Source organism: Medicago sativa, chromosome 2 (assembly GCF_051527215.1).
Source record: "Medicago sativa cultivar Bolivia chromosome 2, Bolivia_mono, whole genome shotgun sequence".
NCBI lineage: Eukaryota > Viridiplantae > Streptophyta > Magnoliopsida > Fabales > Fabaceae > Medicago > Medicago sativa.
In genome coordinates this window covers 77944412-77969708 of record NC_140750.1, presented here as the reverse complement: position 1 = coordinate 77969708, position 25297 = coordinate 77944412, and the positions used below count along the sequence as shown (strand labels likewise).

General features: G+C 31.7%; 1 protein-coding gene and 1 pseudogene across 2 annotated transcripts; one reads left to right on the top strand and one right to left on the bottom strand.

The window, feature by feature from the left end:
* The first annotated feature begins 3642 nt into the window (after positions 1 to 3642).
* LOC146951028 (uncharacterized) lies at positions 3643 to 5672 on the top strand. The gene has a single exon (XM_085746991.1). It carries the CDS (start codon positions 3982 to 3984, stop codon positions 5107 to 5109), a length of 1128 nt encoding a protein of 375 aa, XP_085603117.1. The 5' UTR covers positions 3643 to 3981; the 3' UTR covers positions 5110 to 5672.
* A 10484-nt stretch (positions 5673 to 16156) lies between these two features.
* On the bottom strand, positions 16157 to 17623 carry LOC146951027 (serine/threonine-protein kinase UCN pseudogene; annotated as a pseudogene). The gene has a single exon (XR_015027759.1). The product of XR_015027759.1 is annotated as a serine/threonine-protein kinase UCN pseudogene (transcript).
* Positions 17624 to 25297: the final 7674 nt, after the last annotated feature.

Genomic DNA, 25297 nt, shown 5'->3' with positions numbered 1-25297 from the left:
TTTTGTGGCCCAGATTTAATGGCACGGTGCCATTAATGGCACCAAAGTGCTACCCGAAAGAAACCCAATGTTATACCTGTGGTCCTTTCTTACTTAGAGAATGACCTGACCTTTAATTTTTTTATTTTTTAACGTCATTTTAACATATTTTGATATATTTGTATATGAATGTTCAAGTTTCAAATCCATGGTTGAATTTCCAGCTAGTTTTCGATCTTTAAATACATGGTCTTCATCTATTTTTACATATAAATATTAAATTTAAAGTTTAAAAATTCATATGCAAATGAACAAAAGAGTTAAAATAACATAAAAAAGATAATGAGCAAGTTATTGAATTTAATTAAATGACTACATATGTAAGTTTGATTTTTTTTTCTCTCAAAAAAAAATGTAAGTTTGATTTTTTTTATTATAAAATACCAAAGTTTATGTGAGTTAAATCACGTAAATTCAAGACTTCCAGGGAAAACCAATATGATCTTGCATAGCACCTCTACAAATCGAACATCCATAATTGTTGCACCATAGCTTCTAATAACTTAAGACAGATCTTTGATACATGAAATACATCTAAACTAAATGATTATCGTGAATGAACAATAATGGAGGGAAAAAAAATAAACTAATTGTATTTTTATAACTTAATATCTCCTATTGCTTAAAAAAAACTCGACACTCCCCTCTATTAACTCCTTAGGTTGATGTTTTAGGCCTACGTACTTTTCCAAAAACAAGACTTACATATGTTTTTTTTAACAAGCTAAAATATAATACATTAATACTAGATTTTGGACCCGTGCGATGCACGGAAAGTTGATTATCTCATTGACAATTAAATGTGGTAGTTGATCATGAAGTGGATAATAGTTGTTGTTGAGCATGAGTTAATGCTTCCAAAAGATGACGACAACAACAACCAAACATTATCCCATTAAGTGGGCTTGACTACACGGATTGAAGTAAGTCATATTGTTCTATCATAAACCATATTTAAATTCAACTCCTTAATCTATAAACCTTTCCTGATAGTTTCTCTTATAGTTCTTATAGGTCTTCCTATACCTCTTGTAATATGACTATCCTCTATTTGATCTACTCTTCTTACCATAGAATCTACAGGTTTTCTCTATACATGTCCAAACCACCTAAACCAATTTTCCACAATATTTATACTATAGGTGCTACCCCAACTATCCCTACAATGTTGCCATTTCTAATCTTATCCCATCTAATATCACCACACATCCAACGCAACATCCCCATCTCCACACACTTACTTTATTCTCGTGTTGGTTCTTAACCGCCAATACTTTGTTCCATAAAACATCTTTGTTCTGACAACTGTCTGGTACTTTTTCATTTCAACTTAAACGGCACTAACCGCCAATACTTTGTTCCATAAAACATCTTTGTTCTGACAACTGTCTGGTACTTTTTCATTTCAACTTAAACGGCACGTTTGTATAACAAAAAACACACGAGGCTCTCCTACATTTCAACCATCCAACTTGAATACAATGAATTACATCTGATTTTATTTCTCCATCATTTTGTACCATGAACCCAAGATATCTAAACTGTGTAACTTCTATGATATGATCTCCAACTTTCACCTCTAAGTTTGAACTACTTCGTCTTTTGTTGAAGTTACATTACATATACCATGTCTTGCTTCTACTCAAACAAAAGTCTTACGCTTCTAAGACTTGACTCCAGAACTCCGATATCCCATTCAATTCCTACATCGACTCTCCAATTAAGACTACATCATCCACAAAACCCATACATCTTAGTGCTAGCTATTGGACGTGTTTTATAAGTACATCCAAAACTAACATAAAAAGATAAGGGATTAAGGTTGACCCTTGGTCCAATTCTTGTAATGAGAAATACATTGATAGGGATTACGGTCCAATCCTTGTTATGAAAAGAAAATCGTTGATAATAGTTCCAATTGACAAATCCTAAAACCCCCGAAGTAATTTAGACTTCAAGAACATTTTTGGGTCCAAAAATATGTCTAAAAGACTTCCGAACTTTTATAAATAAGATAAGATATGTGAATTATAAGGAAACAGCAAAAAATTAGAAAGGAAATGCGGATCAACTTTTTCGGGTCCAAAGAGTTGTCTATGAGACTTAAGACCTTTTATAAATAAGATAAATAAGATTTTATAAATAAGATATGCGATCATTTTCTAAAAAAATAGAAAAACAACATAATATTAGGAAGGAAATGTGGAACAACATTTTTGGCTCCAAAAAATTATCTAAGAGACTTAAGACCTTTTATAAATAAGATTAATCAAACAAATTATTAAACCTATCACAAAAAATGCAATGATAGAACTCAAAAATATACAAAGTCAATTACAAGATCGACGTTACGAAAAAATTAACGAGCTAAGTAACAAAATAAATCATTAATTATGAACATATTTTTTTGGTTAAAAAATAATAATAATACCTAATAAGTAGACAGCTCCCCTCTCCTCTACAAAAATAAGTAGACAGTTCTGGGTATATAATTATTTATTTTATTTTTTAAAAATCTACTATCGAAAATCACAAAATATTAAGAATGAAAAAGTGCAGAACTATGGATTCAAACTCTTACCTTAATATATCAAATGTTCAATTCGTTGAAGTTTTTAACATTTGGTTGTGCTTGCTTATGATACTCGATAGTTTTCTTGCATATAAAACATGAAGAGTTTTAAAATAAATTTAAAATATTAAAACATCAGTTAGAAATCGAATAAAGCGAGTGATTAATGACAAATACTCCCTCCGTCCCGGAATAACTGACACATTTTTTAAAAAAAAGTGTCCCAAAATAACTGATCTATTTCAATTTTCAATACAACTTTCATCATTCCCAATACAATATATTCCATTTTCCTCTTTATTTATATATTTTTTTTAATATGTGTGAAAAAACAAAATTGTGTCAATTAAATTGGGTCGGAGGTAGTATTTTTTTTAGGGATTTAATGACAAATACCTAACATGATTGAGTGAATATATGTTCATTGAAAATATAGAAGAAAAACACTGTCAGCCTCATAATTGAGTTCAGAGCACCATGTGCATCCTTTAAATCTCAATCTCTTTGTCTGGCGCCATATTTTCTTCTATCCCCACAAAAATCCCACAATCTTATCCTCTACAATCCCAAATTCACCCCATATATTCCTACAATTTATTCAACCATAATAAAACAGTAATACAGATGGACATTTTTTCTTACATTTTAAGATGAAGATGTGTTATTTGAACAATTATTGATTGACAACTTATTTGATAATCACAAATTTACAATGAAAAATTAAGTATTGGCACGAAAACCGTAATAATAGAAAGATAGTAAATAAAAATATAATGTGAATATGAATGAGAAAATTATCATAAAATGGTTGTGCAAATATCATATCTCTTACATTTAATTACATATTTAACTATCTTCTTAAAAAATTACATACTTAACTATAATTTTTAATTCTCAAAATGAGATCACACTGCAAATATTTTTTAAATTAAATGACCAATTTGTAAAAGAAAAATAGAAAATTTTAAAATTTGATTTGTTATAAACATCTAACTTAAAATCACATATGATATTTGGTCTTTATTCAATTAACCAGTTTTACACCTGATCTCCGGACATTTAACATAAATATGAAAAAATTGGATGTCTACAGATACATGTTTGAATAAAAATGTAGAACAGCCAAATATTGACCAAATCACAGTTCAAGATTTCACTAGATACTCCCTGCCTAAGGGGCAAAATCGTCACAAAACTCAAAATTTTCAACACTATATAATAACTACGTTGTCAGAACCTCAAACTCAAACACTCCATGCAGAAACTGTAGTTCACAACCGACCATAAACCAAGTTCATTATTAATCTCATTTCATATATCATATCATATAGTATAAACTTTATACTATAATAAAATCCTCAATTTCAACCATGAGTAACGTTAGGTTTTTCCAAACTATATCCGTCGCAGTAATACTTCTAGCGCTCACCGCCATCGTCCATTCATGTCCACCGTCAGACAGGGCGGCGTTATTAGCCTTCAAAGCAGCACTCCACGAACCCCAACTCGGCAAACTCGGCATCTTCACCTCATGGACAGGAGCAGATTGCTGCCACAAATGGTACGGCGTTAGCTGCGATAAAGAATCCCGCCGCGTCGCCGATATCAACCTCCGCGGCGAGTCAGAAGATCCAATCTTCCAAAAAAAACACCACCGTACCGGTTACATGACCGGTTACATCTCACCAGCAATTTGTAACCTCAACCGTCTCTCTAGCTTTACTGTCGCCGATTGGAAAGGTATCTCCGGCGAAATCCCTCGCTGTATATCCTCCCTTCCTTTCCTCCGTATCATTGACCTCATCGGAAATCGCCTCACCGGAACCATCCCCACCGACATCGGGAAACTTCAACGGTTAACCGTTCTCAACATCGCCGATAACGCTATCTCCGGTAACATTCCCCGGTCACTAACAAATCTTAGAAGCCTGATGCATCTCGATATCCGTAACAATCAGATTTCCGGGCCCATACCTAATGACTTCGGCAGGCTTCCAATGTTGAGCCGGGCTTTACTAAGCGGTAATAAATTATCCGGGCCCATACCCGAGTCAATTTCTCGTATTTACCGTTTAGCAGATCTTGATTTATCAAGAAACCAAGTTTCTGGGCCCATACCTGAGTCCCTAGGTAAAATGGCGGTTTTGTCCACACTTAATTTGGATATGAACAAAATTTCTGGACCCATTCCAATAAGTCTTTTTAATTCGGGAATAAGTGATTTGAATTTAAGCCGAAATGGTTTAGAAGGTACTATACCTGATGTGTTTGGCGTGAGATCTTATTTCACGGTTTTGGATTTGAGTTATAATCATCTTAAGGGTCCTATACCTAAATCAATGGGTTCTGCTTCTTATATTGGACATTTGGATTTGAGTTATAATCATTTGTGTGGTAAGATTCCTGTTGGTGATCCTTTTGATCATTTGGAAGCTTCTTCTTTTGTTTACAATGATTGTCTTTGTGGGAAGCCACTTAAAGCTTGTGGTGCTAATTAAACAAACTTACTCTTCTCGTGTGTTGAAATTATATGTATTTTTGTATAATTTGTAACAGGAAGAAGAGTCTTCTTGTGTTTATTGATTAGTAGTTAGTTGATTACTGTATTTGTGTTTGTAATTTTCATCATGATCATGATATCTTACATATGTTACAATAATTAAGATACTGAATTTAGAAGATGGTGATGGGTGGATTTCGTTGTCAAACAATGCTGCGGGATTCTCGGCAAGTTCTTGTTTTAAACATTTGGTCTCACATATAAATACAAATGTTCAACCTAGTGATGTGGTTTTGTAAAGGCTTTGAAAAAGGTGTGGAAGATTTACGTTTCATCTAAAGCTAAGGTTATAGGTTATAGTTTGGGGATTACTTAAAGGAAGACTAGCAACTAGAGACATTTGCTCAAAAGAGGGGTAATGTCCACCATTCATGATATGTCCTATGTTTCTTGTTCGAGTGATATTGACTCTAATAATCATCCCTTATTCTCTCGTCTTTTATCTTATAATGTATGGTCCGTTATAAATAATTAGATGGGTATTCAAGGTGTAAACCATAATGAAGGTCTTCGACATATTTTTTTTCGATGAAAAATGGGTTTTGAATATTTGAGTAGTCATTGTTTGATGTATTTGATCGGTTTGAAACAATTATTTTTTGGTTGCGGGTTGCAATTAAAAAATCTCTCAAATTAAAATGGTTGTTCGGTGTATTCTAATTAGTTTAAATGTCCTTTAAAATGTCATTCTTGTTGCTAGTTTTAGTGTGTGTTTGGTTCAGCTTTGAATATAATTGATTCTGACAGAATTGATTCTGATAGAATTGATTCTGACAGAATTGATTCTGAGAGAATTGATTTATGTTTGGATACAATTATGTAGAATTGATTAAACAAACTGATTTATGTTTGGATACAATTATGTAGAATTGCTTTTGAATGTACAATTACTAAAATAGACATAGCTAAAGGAGAATTGATAAAGGGCAATAAAGGAAAATAATATGCTGTAATAATAAAATATAATATTTACTGTTTATAATTGATTCTAGAAAAGCTAGAAGCTAGGATTTGTAGCTTCATGGAGAATTGCTTTTGGAGGATAAAAGCAATTCTGAAAAGCCAAACCAAACACGTTGTTTTTGGCTAGAATTGCTTTTGGCACTGTAGAGAATTGCTTTTGGCTGGGCAGAAGCTGAACCAAACAGGCGTTTAATATCAAAAATAAATGCATGCAAGTTGACTAATTTTCTACCATTGAGCAAATTCCTTAACTGTAGCAATACTAGCTCTTCATGGAACCTTCTTCCTATAAAACATACATTGAAATTTGATTGTTTGTTGGCTGCATGTACACAGTGCCATACTACAAAAAATTCCAACTCAAGGAGCAGGTAGTAGTTAGATAAGACCTCTGTGGTGATGAGAGGCCAACGATAATCAAATCATTTTGTGCTTTTTCCTCTCCACTTCATCAATCTTTCCAATGAATGTCACACAAACGCCGTTCTTGTTGTGCAATAGTTTCACAAGTGACAACCGCAGTACTAAAAAGTTCTTGTTGTGCAATAGTTTCACAAGTGACAACCGCAGTACTAAAAAAAATGTAAAATAGCTTTGTCCTGAAAATCAAGCAATAGAATTGGCCTAAAAATACTTCTAACTTTTTTATTCAGGATTGTGCTAGGGTTAATCTAAACTAGAGCTCAACGTCACATGCCCAAACCCTCTCCAAAGGAGAAGTTGTGCGTGTAGTTAAATAGGCTTGAATCTCATTTGAAAAGTTAGTTCAAAGAATGAGAGTACTCAAACAAATTTCTATGTTCAACAGCCCGAGAAGGTGAGTAATGTGGAATAGAAACAAATTACAAACTACTTCAAAATCAACTTCAACACGTATGATCAATTAAACGATGATTTGCACATTGTCATGATTAATTTACTTACGCTTGTAATGAACTATACAACTAAATTATCTTGACTGTTAAATAAATTTCTCATCAAAATCAAGGTGTAATATTGTAAGATAAAACAAATCAATTACATACTTGAGTTGTAGAGTGTGTAATATTGTTAGATAAAACAGACTGAAATGGTCAGCTAGTTCTGCTGGTTGAATCGAAAATACTTGTTTGGTGGTTAAATTGATCTTAGTTGAATTGTAGATTGATTGAATCGGGTTAAACCGTGGTTGAATCACAATTTGTTCAATTGGTTTTCATTTTTTTCGTATTTCTTTTTTACTTATTTGTTATGGGGTCCAATCTTGGTTAAATTAATTGAACCAATTCAACAATGACTAGAGATCTCACCGTTCGATCTCCGTATCCATTTTTAAATATTTGCTTGCAAGTACCGATCCAGTAGGAGAACTCACACGCTAACAGGCACGAAGCCTAGTATACCAACGAGGTACTACCCTATTTTTTGCTTAGAATTAGTAAATAATTTTTATTTATAACTATCATTGTGATATATTTCAGCTACTCAAAACCAATCTATTAGTTCTGCGAGACGTAACAAGAACAAGTACAATACCTTATTGTTTTGTACAACTACTGAGAGAGTTCTTTAAAAAAAAAAAAAAACTACCGAGTGAGCTTTCTTCTCAAAAATGAAAAATGTCAAGACAATATTAAAAAAAAAATTACGAATTTTTTGAAAATATCTTACTTATTTACCTTGAGAAATATAAGATTAATCTATTTGGTAAAAAGTTGATAATTGATGGATTCAATTCTTTGAAGTAATGTCTAGCTCAACTTTCTTAAATAGCTACAGTCAATTTGTATTTGATTTGTTGTTCTTTTAAATAAATTAAAAAACAATAAATCTTGTAACAAAAAAAAAGAACAATAAATCATATAAAAATTTATGGCATCTATTTAAGAAATTTAAGCTCGACCATACCTCAAAGAAAAATTAGTGTTAACTTTTTTTTTTTTATTGGCAAAGTTTTGTACATAAGTTTTTTTTTTTTTTTTTGTTTATATTAAAGTCGAAGGCTATCATAATTCCACCACTCTTTTCAGTTTTCACGGTTTGCGGTGGCTTAATTTGAGATTCATTTGGCAACTTCATCAAAGAATTTTATTGTAATATTGGAATCCCTACTGCTATTTTTGTGGAGTTTGAGGTTATTTTTTGGGTCTTAAACTCGCACGTGAACAAAGTATTACTATTGTCAGTGGCGGTTTCACCGCCCGGCAACCTCAGGCACGCGCCCGGGCTCCGGCCCAAATTTTTTTATAATTTCTTATGTAAATTCTTCTGAATTTTTTATATAAACTCCTATATATTGGCAGGGCCGGCCTAAGGGCCAAGCAACCCAAGCAAGGGCTTTAGGCCTCAAAATTTTTGGTGAAAAAAAGGCCTCTAATAAATTAATTTGGTTATAAGTATATTATATAACAGATAAATTACAGACATTTTAATAGCTTAACTGATTATCAAACAGGCCTCAATTACTCTTGATCATGAAATCAAATTTTGGTCTCCACAAAATTGATTTTATATAAATATTTTATTTAAAAAATATTTTTAAAGGTCACGTTAAAAATTTTGTTTTAGGCCTCTTAATTTGTTGGGCCGGCTAACTTTCGTGTGATTTTTTTACCAACTTTGGTCATTGTAGTTCTTTCTCTTGGATGATTCTTCAATTTATCTGTCTCTCTTTATCTCTTAAGCTTTTGTTTGATGTAATGAGATATAGTGTTCGTTTCTTTAGTCTTTCGTAATATTTTTTTTCTAAAAAAAAATGAACATTGGCTGAATCCCGGTATAGTGTTGACAACGAATATGGGATCATATAAATCCAAACATCTCCACTCTCATGCACATGAAGATACTATCACAAAAGAGTAAATAAATTTCTATGTCCGATGTAGCGACAAAATGTGTGGATAATATAAGAGATGAAGGACCACCGCACGTGGTGAGAAAACGACATAATCCTTAGCTGGTTCATTGCATTGGAGGAGCCTTGCACATGTTCTATTTTCTATTTTTAAGAAGAATGACTCTCACATGTTTGTGTAATAGGTAATCAATTGGTCATGGTAAACCTATCTTGGTCGGATTATGCACTCTCGTTTCTTTATGGCTTCTCTATTACTACTAGTTGGTACTTGGTAGATGGGAAACAGCATTACTTTTCTCTCTCTAAACACATGGGAATGTATAATAGAGTGAGTGAGAGTGCTCAACTTTATAGACATCAAGTTGGCAAGTAATGGAGGAGTCCTTATGGAAGAAGCCCTTCAATGCCATGATCTGTTGAGGCATTATGGATTGCATGAGTCTAGGTTAAGTGAGTGTTTGGGACTGTGACGGAAGGCTTCTAGACGTGCATTATTTTAAAAGTTAGAAATTCCTGCTTCACAATTTTCGCGTTTAAAGTATATTGAGAAATAATTTCTTCAAAAAAAGTATATTGAGAAATGAAAATTAGCCTTCAAAAGCAAATCCAAAAACCCACTAAACGATTTGGTTCAAAAAGTAGGCATGTTTCGAAAGTACACTTTATGTTTGCGAGGGTTTGGCCTTGGACCGGTTCGAAGCAATTTTCATTAAAAATATAAAACAAATTGATTTGATTTTTTTAACTTTCACATGAAACCGATTTAGGAAAGCTCAAAATGTATAGCAAACAGAAACAAAGTGAAATTTAAGATCTCAAAGGGTTGAATCTCAAATAGGATGTTCGTATTTGCGTTTTTTGTTCTTAAGTATAGCACTTGTACAAAATGTGTATAAGTAAATTATTTTGTGCCACATGGAAAGTGCTTCCGATGGCTACCTAGTTGTAACATCAACCATGTCACATCTAGATGTTAATAAAAAAAAAAGGCTAAAATATGGTTTTGGTCCCTTCAAAATAGGTCAGTTTTGGTTTTAGTCCCTACAAAAATAGGCCAGTTTTGGTTTTAGTCCCTGCAAAATTTTTTTATAGCTTTTGGTCCCTGCAAAAATAGGCCAGTTTTGGTTTTAGTCCCTGCAAATTTTTTTTATAGTTTTTGGTCCTTGCAAAAATATGCCAGTTTTGCTTTTAGTCCCTGCAAATTTTTTATAATTTTTTTTTATAGTTTTTTTTTTAAATTAAAAAATTCTGGAAAATTCAAAAATTAAAAAAATTCTGGAAAAATTAAAAATAAATAAAAAATTGAAAAAAAATATTAAAAAATTAAAAAATTCTGGAAAATTGAAAAATTAATAAAAATGAAAAAAAAGGAAAACATTAAAAAAATCTGGAAAAAATAAAAAAGATTAAAAAATTCTGAAAAAAATAAAAAAGATTAAAAAATTCTGGAAAAAATAAAATGTCGAAAATTTTCTAAAAAAATTAAAATTCTGGAAAAATGAAATTTTCAAAATTTTAAATTTTAATGAAATTTTAAATTTTCGAAAATAAAAATGAAATTCTGGAAAAATGAAATTTTAATGAAAAATTTTCGAAATTTTCATTAGTATTTCTGGAAAAATGAAATATTAATATTTTTTTTCAAATTTTTTATTGATTTTTCATTTTTCCAGAATTTTTAAATTTTTTTAATTTTTTTTATTATTTTTTCTATTTTCCAAAATTTTTTAATATTTTTTTCAATTTTTTATTAATTTTTAATTTTTCCAGAATTTTTTAAATTTTTTTATTAATTTTTCAATTTTCCAGAATTTTTTAATTTATAAAAAAAATTATAAAAGATTTGCAGGGACTAAAAGCAAAACTTGCATATTTTTGCAGGGACCAAAAACTAGAAAAAAAAATTGCAGGGACTAAAACCAAAACTGGCCTATTTTTGCAGGGACCAAAAGCTATAAATTTTTTTTGCAGGGACTGAAACCAAAACTGACCTATTTTTGCAGGGACCAAAAGCTATAAAAAAAATTTGCAGAGACTAAAACCAAAACTGACCTATTTTGCAGGGATCAAAACCATATTTTAGCCTAAAAAAAATGAAAACAATATTGTCTAATTCACAATTTTAAATTTTTTCGGAAAATATATTTTTGGATCAGACAAAAACAGTATTTTATTTTACGAATCTACACATTGAAAAAATATGAAAATTGTGGTTTCTTTGATGTGTACATTCAAATAGATTTGGGGTAAAAAAGAGTGTGTCGGTTATGCCAAAAAGCCAGAGACTAAAAAAAAAGTGATTGGGTAGGACACTAGAGTCTCTTTCTATCTCTCGAAAATAAGTGATTGGGTAGAGCACTAAAGCCAAGCTCTCCCCCTCTCCCTCTCTCAATTAGAAAACTAAGCCAGAAAACTAGGGAAATAAATCACTTATTAATCATGGCATAACTAAGCTAGCATGTAGTGGCGGTCTTGAGCATTTTTTTTGTAAGAGGCTTGAACAGAATTATGTTAATCATAGCAATCAGAGAATAACAAGTGTTATCATTGGCAAGATGCAAAAGTACAAAAATAAAATAAAATAGAAGCATTTAAATATAACAACGTAACCAACATCTAAATCGTTGAGTACTCATTTGGTAGAAATTATAAGAGAAGTCCTTAGTTTTAGATTTAATCCAATACCAAATAAAAAGCTTCTCCAAATAAATAAATAAAACCTTTAAAATTGTCATAATTACCAAAAACAACTTGATTACATCACCCTTCTAAATTATCCAAAATTTTCACATAGGGACATTTTATGGAAAAGCAATTTGTTTTTTCTATAAATCTAGTTAAGAAATTTATATGACTAAATATGTGTATGTTAAAGATTAAATAGTTTTTTACTTCTTAAATTCTTGGTTTACAAAAATTATAGGCTCTTAAATCAACATAAAATAATAATTGGCCTCTGAGTATTCAATACTAAGGGTGGAACAAACTTTGATATGCTGAGTTTGGCCTGCGTAAAAATTTGCAAGCTTGATTATGGTCTATGACCTTTCGTAGATCTATTTTTTTGCTCTGGCCTGACCAATTTAAAAGTTTAGCTTGAACTGAAAGCCTATTTACACGACTATTCATAAACAAGTCGGTCTATCAGACTTCGTAGGTTTTTTTTAAAGACTAAATCTAACCTATTTGCTTAAATAGACTTTTTCAAAAACTTTTTTTTCTTTTTCAAAAACTTAAATCTAGTAAAAAATAAATAGTCAGATCAACCTTTGCAATCTGATAGTACCAAGTGTCAGCTTGAATTATGTGAAGGTCTCCAGAACCTGGATTCTCTGTTGTAACAGCAACACACAGTTTCACGCTGTGGTAAATCTCAGCCATAAAACATTGATCCAACGGCTCAGATTTGTTCTACTAGTTTTCACACAGTTTGATCTCAACCACTTATTTATGATCGGACGGCTCACATGCCTTACAGCATCCTGCTGTTACGGCAGGAAATCTGCTTCCCACCAATTAATATACTCCCTATTTTATCACCATGAGACATTGCAAAATCTAACTATAGCTATTTTTTCAATGCTGCATCATATTCATAGTGTATTTTTTCTATTCCACGATACTTCACAAAAGTTCAAGAGAATGTGAAATGTTTGACTACTAAATTAGTGTCACGCATGTTTGAAAAGTTATGTGCATAATATATACATAATAAAAAACTTGTGGATATGGAAGGCGTCCTTGGGATATTATTTTTTTCATTTTGTTTTCCAACATTTCACTCAGGGTTGAACTATGTCATAAGATAGATCAAATATTAGTAGTTTAACTTGTATAAAAAAAGAAGTCTTTGTTCATGGTACCTATATGATGGTATTTAAGAAAAAAAAAGTCTTATTTCATGACCGCTGCATAATTCGTTGGTTTATGTAAAACAATGGAAAGTGCTTTTCTTTTACAATGTCCTTACTTGTTAACAAGAGCCAAGCATGTTAGTTATTTTTTTGTTGGTCCAAATAAAAGTTTTAAGAAACTGGAAAAAGCCTAGTAGACCAACAATAAATGGGAAATTGTTTTTGAGCTTATGAAATTTCTGCTACGCATCCAAAATCCCCTTCAATATCGTCAACGGCAGTTAACTGTCATTTGAAATAGTAGTTAACTGTCATTGATGATATTTTGAGAATTTTCGGGTGTGTGAGAGCAATTTTAGAAACCTAAATAGCAATTTCCAAATAAATGGCGCACAGATGGTCCAACTTGGAATATTCTTTGTCCAATGGGCTGATTCAAGTATACTTGACCTTTTCTAAAACCAAGTATTTCAAGTATACTGTTTCTTTTTCCACCCTCCAACCTTCTGGCACACTTTATTTGAATTATAAAATCCAAAAGGATGGAGCGTTTTGTAGGATATTTTAACGTGTTTACGAGGGTGTTTTACGTTTTTTGGATCATAATCTAAAATCTGCAGGGCGTGTGAGAAATCAATAAGTTGGAAAAATAATCTGTCTTTCAAGTGCTATCGAATGATTGGTCCTGGATTGGATCCCTGGTAACTTTGAGAAAAATTTAACTAACTAACAATTTTTTCACTTCTATATATTGGTAAAATTCATAATAAACTATTCACAACAAATCAAGTGTTATGGTCCAAAAAGAATGAGAGAACTTTTATTCATAAGAAGGAATGATTGTATAATTTGTTCTCCACTTTGACGGCAAAAAAAGCATAATTTGGGGGATTATACACTACTTATAGTTAATCAATAGAACAAAATTGAAGTCACCACTTTTCCTTTCAGCACATATAAAGTCTTTCAAATCACTTTCTACATCCAATATTAAAAGGTAATAATCCTTTTTCTAAAAGCTTGGACTAAATTCTTGCTAGTTATAATTATGGTATAGCTTTCGGCAACTTATTCCTTCAATTATGTAATCTTATATTTATATGAGTACATTATAGTACTAGTTTAAAAATAAAAATAAAGACTAGAGCCAAATTATGAGTAAGACCTTAGAACATAGACAACACGAGAGAAGATATCAAATCTAGCTAGAAGATAGAAACAAATAGTTGAAATATCTATCAAACATTGTAGGTTTTTGTTGTTTGCTGAGGGAAATACAATACAAAACATTAAATAGAACATGTCCATACCACACAAGTATCTATCACGAGTCACGACATGTTACTAGTAAATCCAAAAAATGAAAATATGGCACTTAGCAAAATAAATTGAAGACTAACATAAACTATGAGCTTGTAAATATAATTTAAAACTGTAGATCCTTTGAATTTAGAAGTAATCTCTTGTATAATCAATTAATTTCATACCTTATCAAAAACAAAATTTAGCCGACACAAGGAATACTTGGTTACGTTACTGCTAGGTGTAGGGGAACTTGTTCCTATTCTAACCTCTTGTTTTCAACTGAGCACCAGATTCTCTGCGTAAAGGACAATTAAGTGAAGTGACATCCAGGAATTGCTCACCATGTACATGTATATTAGATTAGAAGATTTGGCAAAATTCTTGTTAGAACAATAACCTAATACAAAAAATTAAAGAAACGCAAACAATGAACGCACGATATTTTTTAACGAAGTGCGCCTAATTGTGTTTATGTCTCCAAGAAGCTGCCACAATTCGTTTGTATTATCAATGAATGATTAGTGTTTACCATGTACAAATTATATGGAAATGTTACAATTCATGTTACTGTTGGGTTTTACACTCCGTTGGGTTTTAACTGTGAGTGATTATGTCTCACATCGACTAGGAATCGAGGAAACGTTGGATATATAAGAGATGAGTTTTATGTACCTAATGTCTTAAGGTTTTGGATGAAGATGTGGTGTCTAAGTCTCTTGGTGGTCCTGTACGTTTGGCCCATTGCCGCTTCCGCCGCTCCCCGGACTCCCCAACAAGTGGTATCAGCGGGGGAGCGAAAGTAGGATCCTAGTGTGGATCAGACCCATTGTCACTCCCGGCGCGGAATCCTAGTGTGGATCAGGTCCATTGTCGCTCTCGGCGCTCCCTGGACTCCTCAATAGTTACAACTTAAACAACCTATGAGCCATACAAAACAATTTTCAATAATAAGTGAATAATGTGTAATTTTTTTATTTGAAAATTTCACAAACCAACGTTTATTGAAGTCAATTTTTCTATGTATTATGTAAGTTTGGAACAAAATGTTGCATATCATAATAAAAAAAAGTTTTATGGTTCCAATTTAAACAAATATTTCAAAAAAAGAAAGAAGGGTACTTCATTAGCTCACAAGCTTTTGATCTGTCCAAAAGAAAAAGCTCAAGCATTTGATTACCAAGAGAATAAGCTTTTTTTACCGGAAGAAGAGAACAAGCTTGAGCACGTGTTATGGAATTATTACTTCAGTAGCTCATTATTATGCACATAGACTTTATTCGATAATCACACTAAACAGTGTCATTATAATGATAATAATCTTTATTCGAATCAAATGTTGTCAGTAAGAATTATAATTAGAATCATTGGTACTGCTACTAATGCTTAATTTCTTTTTATTTTTGGTACAACCACTGCTTAATTTCTTCTCAAAAGAGAAATGCCTTTAAGCTTTAACCCATTAGTGCTTATACTCAACTGTAGTAAACTAGCAATGTTTTCATATGTGGCATCAAAGACCCCTCAAACAATCTGAAAATCAGTTTTTCAAGTACAAATACTAAAATTGGATAATGGTGACATGAATTTTGCACACCACAAAAAACAGCATTATGATTCCAAATACTAAATCTTGCTTTCACTAAGACAAATATAAGATCTCTTTCATCATTCATGTACGACTAGTTTTCTTCCCTATCTATTCAAGATTGGTTCATTAATGGTCTAATTCAAACTAATTCGAGTACATGTCTCTCAATAAAATATTACATAATATTATTATTTTTATCTACCAATAAATTTACGTATCAAGTATCAACCACTGAATCCAACTACGGTAAGCAATTACGTATGCTGCAATATGCACTCATGTCAAATTAAATAAAATATTATGCTTTATTATAAACACAAGTGTTAACGTCTTCGTTGGCTTAATTCAGTTAGGAATAAGGTTTAGGGTTTAAACCCTAAACATTTCAAATTGAGTTTTAGCGATGATTGTCGACAAAAAAAGATAAGTAGAAGGAACGTATAAAAAACACATCAAAAAGTGTTTAACGTATAAACAATAGTATTGTACAATTCTATATACGTATTTTGTACTAATATACATTATTTTATGACCACAAAATTCAGGTAATTATTATTACACCAACGCCGCTTCTACACGTTCTACCGTTATTCTCTACGTACTTCTACACAAACAGAATTTCCAGTCACAAGAAAAGAATAACTAACTCCGTCTCATCACACGTGCAATAAAAACCCACACGTGCGTGTCAGAACTCATCAAATGAAACGCTATCCTCAAACTCAGACGACGGTGACCGTAACGGCGACGACGACGGCAATTTCAGCTTATCGAAATAATCACTTATATCCACTCCACCGAATTCCTCCGCCGTCAAATAACCGTCATCTCTCGACGGAATAAACGGTGGCCGTACAACCTCCGTCAACATTTCCCATTTTACCCCTCTAAAAAACTCATGCTCCTTAATTTCATTAGCTCCTCCAACGTAACCTAATCTCTTCAATGGATCCTTCTCTAACAACCGTTCGATCAAATCCGTTAACGCTGTTTTCCTTCCAACAAATTCAAGCTTCTTGAAAAGCACGTTTGAAAAAGTTTCTTTCTTATTCTTCCCCTTAAACGGTGTTTTCCCATACAACATCTCGTAGCTTAAAATTCCAAGAGCCCAAAAATCAACTGCGAATTCATGTCCGTCGCCGCGGATTACTTCCGGGGCGACGTACTCTGCTGTGCCAACAAACGAGTTAGACTTTTCACCGTCGGAGAAACTCAATCCACGACGACTCACCGGACTAATTCGACGATTGAGTGGAATTCTCCATCGCCGAGTTTTACGTTGAGATTCGTGGATTCTGCTATCTTCGACGGTTAAAGTTCTAACCGTTTTGTGTGAAAGTTTACGTGAGAGATCGAAATCAGTTAACGTGACGTGGCCAGATTGTTGAATAAGAACGTTTTCTGGTTTAAGGTCGCGATAAGCTATGCCCATGGTATGAAGATGTTCAAGAGCGCAGAGAATCTCTGCTATGTAGAAACGGATTGCTGTTGTTGAGAAGACACGGTCCGTTTGTTGGTAACGGAGCGCATTCAGATCACCTCCTGAGCAATATGGAACGGCCCAGCCAATTAACTGAGCCGTTTCAAAGTTGCCCAGGATGGATGGGAGGAATGGATGTGATAAAGTGGATAAGACGTCGATCTCCCAACGGGCTCGACGTTCGGCGTCGTGTGTGGAGGATTTGTCAACTACTTTGAGTGCCATGGTGGTGTTAACGTTGTTGTTGTTTTGTTGGATGAGGAAAACGGTTCCCATTGCTCCTTTGCCTAATATTTTGAGTGGTTTGAGGTTGTTGAGGTTAAGGTCTTGTGTACTAGGTGATGTTGGTGAATCCATTTTCTGTCTTGAGTGAGATAGAGAAGTGAAGGTTGGTTTGAGAGACAGATAGTGAATTTAGAGAGATATATGGTTGTGATTGTTCCCATTTGGCTTTTATAACACTTCTTTTATCTTTTGTGTCTTTTGTTTTTTTCTTTCTCTTTTGTTTTGTTTGGGTAAATATATTCTACTTGATATAGGCTTAGCCTTATAGGGTATCCTTTCGCAAAAAAAAAATTCCATTTTCTATGAATAACATTGTTGATTGAGTAGACTTCAATTATAATTTCATCCATATAAAGAATAACATTGTTGATTGAGGTCGATCAAGTTAGTAATCAGCTGACCTGTACCATGTTGTCGTGTAAGAACCCTTGAAATTTGAGGGATGTCGTGCCCTTAATAAGTCTCATGATCAATTTGACCTAAATTTAGTTGAACCAAAATAATGAACAATTTTTTTGAGAGCGTTGCATGCAAAAGCGTTTTGCAGGTATATCAAACTAATGTACATTTCCGAAAGAAAAAAAATTAAATTAAAGCACATAAATACATTTTTGAAATAAAAAATAGGAAGAAATTTAATAAAAGAAAAATCATGTCATTTTATAGAAGTTTTCATTGAGTTTCTATAAATACGACTTGGTAAGTTATGTTTAATTAATGTTTCTCTTATGTTGCGATGATTTGGTTTAGTTGATAAAATAAAAACTGCAAAATAAATTAAATCAAACCATACAATTTTGTTTTTTTTACAATTTTTGCTTTGGATTAGTTTGATTTACGATTTTATGTTAGGTTGATTTTAATTTTGAACACCCATAAAAACATGCCTATAGTATAGCGCTTTTGCAATATTACAGCAGCTTATTGTAATTTTGTTTTGCTCACTAAACAAGCACTAGATAGTGTTGTTGTTAGCATAACTAGAAAACAAAAAAAGAAGTTGACTAAATAATTGTAGCTAGTTACCTATCTCACAAATACACGATACTTATAGTATGAATCATGGGATTAATATTATTTTAACCAACTTGATTACAAATATTCATTTGATTAGTCATGACTTCTAACTTTGTTTTGACAAAATTTGTGACTTCTAACTAAGACACAGAGAAGAAGCCCTTGAAGAGATTTTTATTTGATACAACATAATTTACAATAAAAATATAATATTATTTGACATTATTGCTTATATATAGCCAAATTATAATAATATCAATAAGAGACATATTGGGATAACATAATTTTTTACATGATTTCAAGAAGAGAAACCATATTATGAATGTATGTAATCACACGTGTGAGACCCATAAAAAACACTTATCTAACAATAATGCCAACTTGCCAAACAAAAGGACAAAATGAATTGGTCGTACGGTAGTCACATGGGGCTCCCCTATATTTCTAAGTTTGTTTTTCTTAATGGCAAAATGTATTAAAAAAAAAAAAAAAAGCAATAATTCATGTAGAACGTGAACGTGCACTTTCTATGCTATAACACTCGCTGTTGGGACCTTTTGTGACCTTGTCATTTACTAATCCATTTTTTTATATATTGTTCATCTTTCTTGTATTAATAAAACAGGACATTTCACTCACCCTTCATCATTTCATCATACCACTTCAAATTCTCAAAATGCTTAATATTGTCAAACTGACTTTTTTTATTATGAAATTTCAAACTTAGATGCATATTTACTGTTTTTTTATTCTTGGACTCCTCCATTATATATTTACTGCAACTATGAGTTTTGGAGTTAATTATTTGATTATATTTTGCATTTATAGGCTTCCTTTTATACTTGGCACCCATTTGGTTATGTGAAACAGAAGTCCACTAGTAAAATAGGTATTTTGTCATCTTTACCTTTAATATTTTTTTGTTAACATCAAAATTTTCTAAACCTAAAAAATATACTATTATATATTGCTTATAAATTTCTAAGTTATGAACTATAAACCCGGGTAACCACACAAATTGAAGAGGAATAGTGTTGCCAAGTGCCAAAGAAAGACAAAGCAATAAATGATGTGTGACATTTCACATGTTCATTGTTCTTGAGTCGTAAGTCACTATAGGTACCAATTAATTTTGTTAATTCCTTGGTTGTATATCATACACATCCAAAACAAAAAAAAAGAAATATCCACTCTGCTCCAAAAAAAAAATTTAGAAGAAAAATCGTCTCTAAATATAAGCTTATTTTTAAATTATTTACTTTTTTAAATAAACCTTTAATTAATACCAATAAGGATATTTGAAGATGAAAAATTGAAGTTAACTATTGTTTATTCGAAGACAATCGATAAGTTGGTGCTCAAATCACGTATTTTATCGAAAACAATCGATAAAATTGAAACGATACAGAGAAGTTGGAGTTAACTATATACATATATGAAATAATATTGTAGGTACAACTATACATAATATACATGTATTAAATACATTATCTAATTTTATGAATGTATGTGAAAATTGCAAATGACAATTATAAAAATTGACATAAAGAGTAGTGAATATATAGATCGATCAACAAAAATTGAAAACTTCATCGAACCATATTTTAATGATTTTTTTTACATTCCTTTTTTCAAAATTGCTTACACCCCCATATTAGATTTCAATTTCTTTTCGATACCAAGTCCTAACTACAAATATAAATTTAAAACTTGTTTATTTTATTATTAGTATGAGATCTTGTATTAATTCATTATTTGTTAATTTTTATGATACATAATAGTTTTTTAGTTTAATGTAGTTCTTATTATTGACAACGTGAAGTTTATTTATGTTTTCTATTTTCTATTTTGGTGTTATTTCGTTTTTTGTTTTGTTTTGAGCAATGGTGTTATTTAATCTTTGAATAATAGTTGGCTTTTAACTAAAATTAAATTAAACACAACTAAACCTCATAAACCCCTTTGCTAAACACACTACAAAAGAAATGGTCAATTAAATAATCTAGATGCATGGAGCCATTGCCATATTGATGATCCATTAGGTGGATGCTAAATTAGTAATGGCTTCATTGTCAAAAGTGCGGGCTTTATGCAAACATAAAAGATGCTGAAATATATAAATTGGACTATGGTTATTTAAAATAAATCTAGGGTAGACAAGTGGTGGACACGATGATTATGCTTCCTTTAACACTAACAACAAACTAGCTTTTGGTTTTGTTAATATTATAGTTGAAACTGTGAATTTGAGGAGAAAGATATATTTTATTTACAAATGAAACAACTTCACGTATAAAACAAGTTATTTTAATTTATTTAAATCCTTTGAATTTGTTCAATTGACAAATTATTAAATATAACGTGGAATCGTGACCTGGGTACAATTAGGTGATCTTCCATTGGATCTAAATCCTTGATAATTTACCTACCGACTGTACAATTTACCTACCGACTGTACAAAAAGGTATAGAGAGAGCAGTAGAGGAATGTCTTCAACCTAAAGTTGTTTTGGTGGTTCAATTCGTATTACTTACTTTTAATCATGTTATATACATATTCTTTATTTTCTTGTGTATGATACAGTTGGACTGGGATCTGATTCCAAAGTATATATATCACAACCTCTCATACATGGCTACTAGATGCTATCTCGATTTATGAGGAATGTATTAGATTATATGCTTTCTCACATATTCTCTACCTTACTTCTGTTGTCCACAAATGATTTTAGATCATACATTTTCTTAAAATTTGTGGTTGAGTCACAAAATCGGTTGGACCAAATTGTCCCCAGAAAAAATTGATGTAGGAACCTAAATATAAGTTGAAGACACTAAGACAACTCAAGCACCACACAATCTACGTACAGATCAAAAATATTAACGGAAGATCGTTTTTATTGTCGAGTACTAATGTGGACTCCACGTGTTTTGTGAGGGAGTAAAATGTGTCTTCACTTTGTGGACTCCACTTTGTCTTCACGATGTGGTTGAAGATCACAATGTGGCTATATATGAACGTATGCTTCTATTTTTGATTTTGCTATAATTATGAAAACGTGAAGTGACAAAGAGTACTCTATTGTTATTAAAAAAATATTTTAAAATGATTTTTTTTTGAAGGAATATTTTAAAATTATTTGTTTCTTGTACTAAGAGTAAGTTTTCCTCCAAAGCTAGCCATATGGACGTGGAGTGGAAGTAAAGGAGAGATGGGTAACCCACTTTTGATAGGGTAAGGAACTGGTTGCTTTGCTTTCTGCATGAAATGTTTCAACTTCACAATCAACCAAATCAAGTCAAAGTCTTGTAAAAAGCTAGCTCGATCATCATCCTATCAAACTCATTTGGTTCAAACTAAATTTATTTAGTTAGATTTGTTGGATGGATAGTAGTAATTAGATTGAAATGTGGGCTACAACTTGTTATAGGTTATGGAGGTGGCATAACCAACGAGTCCATGACCTCTTTGTGAGTTTGTTAACAACCCTTGTGATTTTGTGATTTATATATTGAACTCTTACTATAAGACTAAACATGTTGATTGCGCTATGATCATGAGAACCAAAACCACCACTAATATTTGGTGGGTAAAACCTCCAACTGATTGGTTTTGTTTGAATAAGGATGAAACATTCAAAGGTAGCAACGGGCTTGCAGGCTCACACGTATTTTGACTTGAGTTTAAATTTGAAATTTCACAATCGGTCAAATTTTAAAGTTTCATTATAAACATTAGTTTGATGATTCTCTGTGACCTTAATTCCCTGATCTAAATTTTATTATTATAGAAAAAGAAATTATACTAAGAAGGAAATAGGCCTAAGCTTTTCTACCAACTTTTTTTTGTTTCCTCTTTCTATCATCTTTTAGATGGTTGCTCAATAGATCCTCAAATTATTCCATCAATCAGATCATAACTGTCGATCCACTTTTTTGTGTGTAATCTCTGATAGGGTTGTAATTTTCGATCAGTTTTTTTTTTTAGAAATGTGAACAATTTCAAGAGATATATTGGGCAATCATGCATCTTTTATTCATTATTAACTTGGTTATAAACATTCCCAAAAGTCCATCATTGGCCATACGTAATTTGAAAAAGCAGAATACATCTCATAGCAAATATATTCCCAAAAGTCCATCTCACACGTAATTGATTATTAAGTAGCAGTCCTAACAAATTTATTAGACAACATATAATATAAATATATTTCTTCATTGATTTTTTGCTTATAATTTCTATATTTTATGCCCATTCATTATCTTATCTTCCAATCTTCTCGCACGTCCTATTTTAGATTCGAAAATAACAAAAGTAATAATAAGGATTTTCGAATAAAGCACAAGAAACTATAGAATGGGATAAGAAATAGTTCAACATTTTTTGTACCGCTAAGATGAGTTGGCACATTTCCTAAGGGTCACTAGCTTTGTAAGATTGCAATTGAATGTGACAATTACCCGTTAGACATCTATCGGGTGTACTTATATAAAAAGCATCTTAGTCGATCTAAAAAGTGTCGAATGACAATTAATTGTGGTTTAGTGGTTATCCGTGAGCAATTATTGGATACCTAAATAGCAATCATTATCAAACGTGAGTGTAACTTTGGGGTTTGCCAACTTTGTGGGCTTCATATAGTGTATGATTTTTCATGCAACCCATCTATTAGGAAAGCTGCTCATCTCACTTTTATTTTGAAAATTGCTCTCCACCCAGCAACTTTTACTCGCACCCTGCACTGCTTCCAAATATACCCTTGCGTTAGTTAAGTCACGCACGTTGTAAGCAATGCGTGACTTAAGTCACGCACGTTGTAAGTCATGCGTGAGTTAAGTCACGCACGTTGGCCGGTGGTCAGAACTGAAGAACAAACGTTTTTTTGGTCTATGGTCATTGTTTCAACATTCAATCCACACGTTTTCTACCAAATTTTACACGTTTTTTGACCACATTAATGGTATTTACCACATATACTACCATTTCTACCTATAAATACATCTACATATTTCCCTAATTCCTCACACCATCTCACTTTCTCCCCCTCATCACTCTCTCTGTAACGCCCTCCTTTTTATTTAATTATTTTAAATGAGTTTTAGAATATATTTATATGATTAGTGTGATTTATAAGATTTATGTGATTTATATGATTTTAGAGAAATTCATGAGACGTTGTGACTTATTTTATTGTTTAATAAAATAAGATTCGAAAATAAAATAAATATTAAGTTGTGGGGTTATTTTGTGTAGAAATATATTTGTTATTTGATGAAGAGATATATTTGTTATTTTGTGTAGAAATATATATATTATTTGGTGTAGAAATATATTTGTTATTTTGTGTAGAAATATATATGTTATTTAGTGTAGAAATATATTTGTTATTTTGTGTGAAAATATATATGTTATCTGGTGTAGAAATATATTTATTATTCAATGAAGAGGTATATTTGTTATTTGGTGTTAAAATATTATATACATATATATTTTGATGAAATATGCTATTATTGTTATATGGTGTATTATTATATATTTAGTGGAAGACTATATTTAGTAGAGAAATATTATTTATTAGAATATGAGGATTATTAGTGTGAGTGGATTTGAGGGTTGGAATAGAAAGAAGAATAAGCTGTTGGGCCTAAATAGATTTGGGAAGAATATTTTAGTATTATAAATAGAGAAGCTTAGGTTGGAAAAAGTTTACCTTAAACCGCTTTTTGGAAAAGAGAAGAACAAGAAAGAAGAGAAGAGAAGAGAAAAGTCAAGAGAAGAGGAGAATATCTTAGGAAAGAAGAACGCTGCTGCTGATTCAGGAATTAATCTAAGGTGAGGGTGAGACTATCTTGCATTAATATTAAGTTGTTAAATCATTAGATTACATCTAACAAGTTGGGGAGAGTTTGTGAGAATTTGAGAATTAGGGTTTTGAGAGAGATTTGATGATTAGATGATGAAAACTTGTTGAATTGATGTAGAAATTATGTACAGACCTTAGATAATCCATAGGATGATTATTGGAAGTAGTTTGGAGGTTATAACCATGAGATTAGGTGAAACTTGGAGAAAATCTGCATTCTGCCCGAATTTTGATATTAAAACCTGTATTTATCGGTGGGGAATTGGTCTTAGGTGTAAACACGAAAGTTGTAGGTATGGATGTTAGCTTTCTAATGCCGTTGGTCTCACATCAATAGGATTTATAGAACTTCAGTTATGGTCAAATTACTGCACGTAGGTCACAGTGAATTTTTATGGACTTTCAGCACAACTTTTCCGAATTTAAAATAAAAACTGATATTGATAAGTATAGAATTGGTCTTAGGCGTAAACATGAAAGTTTTAGATAATTTTGTTAGCTTTCTAGTGGCTTTAGTTTGACGTGAAAATGATGTTTGGTCTTTGAGTTATGATGAAAATACTACAGGGAGGTCTTAACAAAATTGTACGGTGACAGCATTCTCTGTTTCATGTTTTTGCGTTTTGTTCATATGTTTCTGTTTTGAATTGATCTTTGTTGTAAACATGAAAGTTGTTGATATTTGTGATACCTTTCCAGTAGCTTTGGTTTGACATGAAAATATGTTGTGGATAATTTATTATGTTTTTACAAAGATACATAGTGAATTATTGTTGATGTTTAAATATGATGTTATATGATGTATTTTATGATTGATGAATATGATGTTTTAAGATGTTGTTTATTATCATTTGATATTGTTATATTATGATATGAAATGAATTATTTATGTGATCCATATGTTGTCATGATGCTAAGATGTTAAGACGTTAATA